This window comes from Zea mays, chromosome 5 (assembly GCF_902167145.1).
Source record: "Zea mays cultivar B73 chromosome 5, Zm-B73-REFERENCE-NAM-5.0, whole genome shotgun sequence".
Classification (NCBI taxonomy): domain Eukaryota; kingdom Viridiplantae; phylum Streptophyta; class Magnoliopsida; order Poales; family Poaceae; genus Zea; species Zea mays.
Genome location: NC_050100.1, coordinates 167239711 through 167247869, shown reverse-complemented (window position 1 = coordinate 167247869; position 8159 = coordinate 167239711). Strand labels below are relative to the sequence as shown.

The 8159-nt window shown below is 46.6% G+C and overlaps 1 protein-coding gene and 2 non-coding genes across 3 annotated transcripts; all 3 read left to right on the top strand.

Annotated features, from left to right (window-relative positions):
- The first annotated feature begins 565 nt into the window (after positions 1–565).
- Positions 566–785, top strand: LOC111589473 (small nucleolar RNA U3). The gene has a single exon (XR_004849891.1). It is a non-coding gene; the product is annotated as a small nucleolar RNA U3 (small nucleolar RNA).
- Positions 786–2848: 2063 nt separating this feature from the next.
- On the top strand, positions 2849–3064 carry LOC111589474 (small nucleolar RNA U3). The gene has a single exon (XR_004849892.1). It is a non-coding gene; the product is annotated as a small nucleolar RNA U3 (small nucleolar RNA).
- Positions 3065–5410: 2346 nt separating this feature from the next.
- Positions 5411–6048, top strand: LOC100275259 (uncharacterized). The gene has a single exon (NM_001328111.1). The coding sequence runs from the start codon at positions 5553–5555 to the stop codon at positions 5760–5762; it is 210 nt and encodes a 69-aa protein (NP_001315040.1). The 5' UTR covers positions 5411–5552; the 3' UTR covers positions 5763–6048.
- The last annotated feature ends 2111 nt before the right edge of the window (positions 6049–8159 follow it).

Below are 8159 nucleotides of genomic sequence, written 5' to 3'. Positions count from 1 at the left end.
TACTGACATCCTGCAGTCAACAATTTCTTTCAGACCTGGAGACTGTGGGTCGACCGCAGCAATGGCAGCATCAACGGCCCTTCTTGATCCGGAGGTTGCACCGGCGCCTGCCAAGCCCGAGCCGAGCTTGCCCAGCTGCGCTGGTGCATTCCGGATCGATTTCAGGTCGGCCCACTCGGCGTCCCGGAAAAACGAGGTTGTCAGTTTTAAATGATAGAAGACGACGCACGCTTTTCATCCTTCCTACTGTTATTTTGCACTGATTGTGATTGTTGGCAGTAAGACTTTAGGCTTGTTCGGCCTAAAGACAAGGAGGACGAATGATTGAGCTGTGTGAAGAATGAATGAACTACAATTAGGCGAGGCATCAATAAGATAAAGCTGGTGCAGGCTCTCGACCTGAAGCCCACACACTGGAGAGCAACGATATACCAGAATGGAGCGGCCCAGTACACGATCTGCTGGGATTGCTGGCCAGTGGCCAGTCCCGCAGCCGATTAGCACCACCTCGGTGGCACAGACGAACGAACGCTAATTTAAAAGCTTAGCTCTGGAGCTTGGCACCACGACCTTACTTGAACAGGATCTGTTCTATAGGATCGTACCGTTGCATCCTTGATTGATAAGGAGGCAAGCACTTAAACCTGGTTGATGAACCATGACCTGTGGGCCAGAGCGTGATTAACGGCCAGGAATGGCTCTGATGCCCTATTCCAGTGCTGTAGATGATCGTTCCTCGCCAGTTCTAACCTAGCTAGGGTGGCTCATGGGTTGTCTGACAGGTTCTTTTTTTGTATGCTCCAACTTATCAAAAACCAGTTTATTATTTTGTTGCTAACATTGCTCTCAACGTAGAAGTTACAGATATCTTGTTTTTGCGATTTGGAAGTTCTTTTTCATGACAGGTTCTTTTTTGGAAATTTGGATCCATACCATTAAAAGATCACCACTTTGGATCCATACCATTACTATCTCACTTACATGTGGGTCCACATGAGTCAATGACATGTGGGGTCCATGGTATATATCTAAAGTTTGGATCTTTTAATGGTATAAATCCAATTGTTCCTTCTTTTTTATGCTGGAACTTATCAAAATGTTGCTGTCCACTGCAGTTTTCTTGCTCAACATTGCTCTCAATATAGAAGTTACATATATCTTAATCGTTTTGGCGATTAATGGAGCAAGTTTTTTTCTTCTTGTTCTCAATTTACAAGGGGCCAATTATACGCTCCTTGTGTGAGTATGGATGTCAACAGGTCAAATTCAGATCGGGCAAAGTAAATATTCGTCCGTGACCATATCCGTGGGGATTAAGTATACTCATCTGTGATTATATTCACAGGTAAAATTTTGTACTCGTGTCTGTATCCATCGGATATCGGACGAGTTACTGATACCCATCGGGTATAATAGTAACCTACAATTCTTGAGTTGCGTATATAAATGAAGTAATCTCCTACTCACCAACCACTTAGGTTGTCTACCTCGGTACTTGGCTAGCATAGCTTATACTGTTGTACCAGATAAAAGAATGACACTCTCTTATATATTAGCATTAGGTATAGAGTTTCATAGCAAAATGGAAGTAAAGCACGGACCGACTAGGCTCATGTTATAGTTATGCAGTAGTCTAGGACAATGATTTCATGTCTTGCTCTGATTAACAAACTTTTTTTCCTATGCACGTACAGGTTTAGTGCCCGTTTGGGAGGGCTGTCGGACGGCTCTTGCTCCCGCTCTTTAACGGAGCCCTCCGGAACAGCGCGCGAACAATGGCTTATGGAGCTAGAGCCGATTCGGATGCTAGAGCCGGAGCCCCAAAACAAGCTATGCACTGCTCCTCGTACTGTATGGAGGCGTCCTCTCTCGCATGCAGTCTACCGTCGTATGCAGACGATGCCGGTGTACGCAGACGCGCGCGTAGGGGCTTTGGGCATTCTGGCTTGTCTTGATGGATACATGAACATTGCGATGCAGCAAACTGAAGAATACGTCAATGGCCAGCTGAAGAATAAATACGGTGATGCCTTCATAAGAGGAAATGATGGTGCGGATTATATGGTTTGAATATTCTGAGATCTATGTCGGGCAAATTCTTATAGCAGTCTTCTGAATATGCAGTTCTGTACATCAGTATATTCAAGCGTACCCTTGCATACAATTAGTAAGATGGTGAAAGTCAAGACTGCTGCAGATGTAGTACATAAAGATAAAATACTGTAGAAAAATAAAAGTCGATGGATTAAAGTCACAGCGAACAGGCTTTAGTGCCGGTTGGCAAAACTTGGTCCTTTATGAGAGACTTTAATATATTGTACTTTTCCCTTTTTTGTTATCATTATTATGTTCATCTGGCAAAACAATTGCAAAAGGGAAAAAGAGAACAGAAACGAGTTACATCGCCATGGCCATCAAGATATCTGGTAATAAATGGGCCTTTAGTGATACTGATAAGGTGCCGTTGTCTACTACTGAAATGTCTGTATCTCAATTATTTTGTGATTCAATACGACATTACCAATCTGTGGCTAACTGCAAAATCACTGCACGTCATTGTCATTGCTGCACGTCATTGTTTGGCCTAAAGACAAGGTCCGAATGATTGAGCTGTGTGAAGAATGAAATAATGAATGAACTACAATTAGGCGAGGCATCAACAAGATAAAGCTGGTGCAGGCTCTCGACCTGAAGCCCACACACAGGAGAGCAACAATATACCAGGAATGGAGCGGCCCAGTACGCGATCTGCTGGGATTGCTGGCTAGTCCCGCACCCGATTAGCACCACCTCGCTTGCTCATACGAGCGAACGCAAATTTAAAAGGTTAGCTCTGGAGTTTGGCAGCACGACCTTACTTGAACAGGATCTGTTCTATAGGATCGTACCGTTGCATCCTTGATTTGATAAGGAGGCAAGCACTTAAACCTGGTTGATGAACCATGACCTGTGGGCCAGAGCGTGATTAACGGCCAGGATTTGGCTCTGATGCCTGTTCCGGTGCTGTAGAGGATCGTTCCTAGTCTAACCTGGCTGGGGTGGCTCATGGGTTGTCTGACAGGTTCTTTTTTTTTTTGCTGCAATTACATATCTTTTTTTGCGATTTGGAAAACGGTTCTTTTTCATGACACCCTTTTTTGTGCTGGAACTTATCAAAATGTTGCTGTCCACTGCGGTTTTCTTGCTCAACATTGCTCTCAATATAGAAGTTACATATATCTTAATCGTTTTGGCGATTAATGGAACAAGTTTTTTTTCTTCTTGTTCTCGATTTACAAGGGCCAATTATACGCTCCTTGTGTGAGTAGGGATGGCAACGGGTCAGATTTAGATCGAGTAAAGTAAATATCCGTCCGTGACTATACCCGCGGGGATTAATTATACTCATCCGTGATTATATCCACGGGTAAAAATTTATACTCGTGCTTGTAACTATTAGGTATCGGACGGGTTACTGATACCCATCGGGTATAACAGTAACCTACAGTTCTTAAGCTGCGTATATAAATGAAGTAATCTCCTACTCACCAACCACTTAGGTTGTCTATCTCAGTACTTGGCTAGCATAGCTTATACTGTTGTACCAGATAAAAGAATGCCACTCTTTTATATATTAGCATTAGGTATAGAGTTTCGTAGCAAAATGGAAGCAAAGCACGGACGACTAGGCTCATTTTATAGTTATGCGGTAGTCTAGGACAATGATTTCATGGCTTGCTCTGATTAACAAACTTTTTTCCTATGCATGTACAGGTTTAGTGCCCGTTTGGGAGGGCTCTCGGACGGCTCTTGCTCCGGCTCTTTAATGGAGCCCTCCCAAATAGCGCGCGAAAAATGGCTTCGCGTATGAAGCTAGAGTCAATTTGGATGCTAGAGCCGGAGCCTCCAAAACAAGTTATGCACTGCTCCTCGCACTGTACGGAGGCGTCCTCTCTCGCATGCGGTCTATCGTCGTATGCAGACGATGCCGGTGTACACAGACGAGTAGAGGCTTTGGGTGTCGTCGAATGTGACGAAGAAGTGGGAGCCTGACAGTTCACGACACGGAGGCTAAGACCGAGAGCCATGCGCATGCGTGCGAGGTGCTGTGGACGCGTGCAAAGTCAGGGAGATGTGGCTACGCCCTTGCCAGTAGCGCTTACACAACAGATGCGGCGCATTCTCTATTCTGCAACACAAGATTCTAGGCTTCCGCATGGGCACAGGGGCGACACCGAAAGACATTGCACCACATCTATTCGTGAGAACTATGAAGAACATTTGGACAATAGAGGAGGTTTTTCACAGTAATAATTGGATCCGTACTTGACATCAATCCGAGATGTAGGTTGAACATACACCAATGATAGAAAATCGTTGCCTTATGGAGTATGGCGCAAACTATTGAACTACAACCTAGCCAGGAGGACAAAGTCACGTGGAAACTAACACCAAACGGTGAGTACACGATGTCATCGGCATACAAAGCTCAGTTGTTGGGAACATGCATCGAACCAAATATGGCTTCTATTTGGAAGGCGTGGGGTCCACCAAAATGCAAGTTTTTTCTTGTGGCTCATCCTACAGAACCAAGTGTGGGCGACGGACAGGCTAGCAAGAAGAGGATGACAGCATAGTCTGATATGTCCTTTATGTCGAAGATAGCGGAATGCACATACACGAGGACAATATGAGCTCAAATCACAACTTGGACAAAAGCAGCAGGATCTACACCCAACAGGATGACACGCGGACATCGACACCTTTAGAATGGTGTGCATCCACCACGACCACGGCGCACGATGTAAAATTAGTCCGATCTCTAGCCCTAATGATATCTTAGGAAATTTGGAACGAAAGGAACGGTCAAATTTCCAGAAACAAGGAAACATTAGTCATGAGCATAGAACGAAACTACGCCAGGAGATGGGCTCCTGAATTAACGTCGGGGCTAAGAGTTTAGACAGATTATCTAAATGCGATTAGCGGTACGAGACGCCGGATGTAACGAACCTCCTTCTATTTTAATGAAATATATGCACACTCTCGTGCCTCTATTCTTTCAAAAAAGGTAAGAATACTCTCGATTCGAAAGACGAGATTAAACAAGAACCTTTAATCTGTTCGCAGCCTCGACGACGAGTTGGTTACGCGCCTTCAACTTTGAACCACGCTCCAGCATGTTCTGATCCCCTGCCGATCTATTTTTTTTTATTTTTATTTTTTCAGCGATAAAACTGCTGCAGAGAGTCCCAAACAACGCCGCGTCACGCTCTCTCGAGGACGGGACGTGTGAGTGAGCATGGCCCAGGGCATGCGGCTCGGATTGTCTGTGTCTAGTTGTCTACCAGTATACCATCCGTCGGTAGGCCGTGGGCGGTGCGCGGTGGGCCAAGGCATCGGGTTCCTGACGGCTGCCGTACTCTACTCTAGTCTAGTCTCTCCTCCGCAGATCCATAAACCACTCCACACTCCCCCTCTCCTAGTCTCCTCTCCACACTCCCGCTCTCCTGCTACTCTGCTCCGTGATCTGGTCTGGTGAGATCGGGGATCGGACCGTCGACTCGACAAACATGGCGGACTGGGGCCCCGTGGTGGTGGGCGTGGTGCTGTTCGTGCTGCTCTCGCCGGGCCTGCTCTGCGAGCTGCCGGGCACCCACCGCCACGTCGACTTCGGCGGCTTCCACACCAACGGCAAGGCCATCTTCGTCCACACCCTCGTCTTCTTCGCCGCCTTCACCATCCTCACGCTCGCGCTCCACATCCACATCTACACCGGCTAGCTAGCTAGTGCGGAGCATATGTTGCGTCGGTCTGGACTCGCGGAGGTCTCAGATCAGAAAGGAACGCCGGCCGGCGGCGCGTCCTGTGTTGCTGCTCTTGTTCCTCTGCAGTTCGATCGATTCGACCAAGTGCTTGTAACTGCCTAGCTTCCTCGTTGCTATGCTAGTTACTCTCTGCTATCTATCATGTAAAGGCCGCCATGGTCGTCCATCTGTAGCTGGGCTTGCAGCAACAGGAACTAGTGCGTGCCCTTTAATTAATGGAATCTGTTCGTTGGTTGCTTAATTAATTCGCACTCCGTTCGTCCCGATTTCCGGTCCCTGTTTGTTCCCATCTCCCGCGATCGGACTACGAGGGAGGGACGACCAGTCAAAAGTGTTCTTTGTCGCTTCACTCCTCAGGAAGTGCTAAAGCCGCAGACGACGGTGGTATCCTTTAATCGGACTGATGAGTTATGCATGAACCAGAGCGTGTAAACGTGTAGTGTTGGGTGACTCACTCATCGTCGGACCAGTTGCATGGTTTGTATTTAACCGGTGTGGTGTCGGATCAGTGTCACGGTTTAGGTTAGGTCGGGTTTTAGATAAATGACGGTTTAGGTTAGGTCGGCTTTTAGATAAATGATGATGATCATGGCATGCGCCTATTCGGTGAATTGTTGTGGATAAAACTATAACATATATCATCCCTTGTATTGGTTGGATCGGATTTCGACGGATCGGACCATATAGCTGGATTGGTTGGATCAGATGATGCCAGTCACCTCTCCAGGGTTTACAAAACTGGTCAGTTTTGCCAGTAAACTGGTCGATTTACTAAAACCTTGCAGGCCACGGTTTTGATTAACCACCATTTTTCTTTTCAAAAAATCGTCCTATTTTTAAAAAATGGAAAAAATATAAAAACGAAAATAGTCGGTCAACCGATATTTTGGACTAATAAATCGCTATTTTGGACGGTAAACCGCCATTTTTTTTAAGGAAAATCAGATTTAGTGCCAAGATTAAGTTCTACTTTTTAGTGGCCAGTTTAGACATATTAGTCTTGTTTACGTTATATGCTATATGTGAAGATAAATTACTGTTAGATGCTATTTTTTGTCCAGTTTAAGTGCTAGTTTAGTGCCCAGACGTTATATGCTATATGTGAAGATGAATTACTGTTCGATGCTATTTTTGCCCAATTTAAGTGCTAGTTTAGTGCCCAGACATTGTTAGTGTTTAACTGTTTTTACATGACATATATGTGAAGATGTTTTATGTCAATTATAAATTGTTCTTCTAAGAGACATGCCGGACATAGTCTGAAAGCATAGAGAGAAGGTTGGCACGGATTTCGAGTGTAATCATTGTAGAGAAACGGAGAGCGAAGGGGGACATGCCCAAATGCATGATGCATGCACATATAACTATAAGTAGACCGGTGTGTTATTTTTGCTTCGTCGATAAGTGTTTATTTGTCGTTGTAAGAAAATGGTCCCTGAGTCATTTGGCTCAATAGATTTTGGTGTTTGATGATCAACATAACATATGGACTAATATGTTTGCTAGTGTTTATGTTTATAGTTCACATGATGCTAAAAGTAACTTGGACTAAGGCATTGAGAAAAGCAACACCTCAAAAGAAGACATTACGAAGATCACAAGTGAAGATCAATAAGTATCAAGGAAAGTCCAAAAAACGAAGAATAGTGTTGCCACTGGTGGAACTGGACTGTCCGGTGCCACACGCCGGACTGTCCGATGCACCAGAGAACAGTAGTGTCGGGGACCATAATTAGGGGTACCCTCAAGGCTCCTAAATCTCAGTTGGTAACCTCCATCAGCACAAAGCTGCAAAGGCCTGATGGGTGCGATTAAGTCAAGGATCGGTCCATTCGAGGGACGCGATCATGCCTCGCCCGAGCCCAGCCTCGGGCAAGGGCAGCCGACCCCGGAGGATCTACGTCTCGCCCGAGGCACAGTCTTCACCAAGAAGCAACCTTGGCCAAATCGCCACGCCAACCGACCAAATCGCAGGGGCATTTAATGCAAAGGTGGCCTCACACCTTTATCCTGACGCACGCCCTCCAGTCGACAGAGCCAAAGTGATCGCAGTCACTTTGTCGCTCTACTGACCGGTCTGACAAGAGGACAGCGCCGCCTGCGCCGCTCCGACTGCTGAGCCACCCGACAGAGTGAGGCTGACAGCAGCCAAGTCCGGCCTCGGGCGTCATAGGAAACTCCACCTCGCCCGACCCTAGGGCTCGGACACGGGCTCAGCCCCGGAAGACGACGAACTCCGCTTCGCCCGACCCCAGGGCTCGGACACGGGCTCAGCCCCGGCCTCAGCCGACGGTCTCCGCCTCGTCCGACCCGGGGGCTCGGACTTGACCTCGACCTTGGAAGACAGACTCG

Excerpts from the sequence above, each read along its gene's own strand:
- LOC100275259 (NM_001328111.1), top strand. The coding sequence starts at position 5,553 with ATGGCGGACTGGGGCCCCGTGGTGGTGGGCGTGGTGCTGTTCGTGCTG.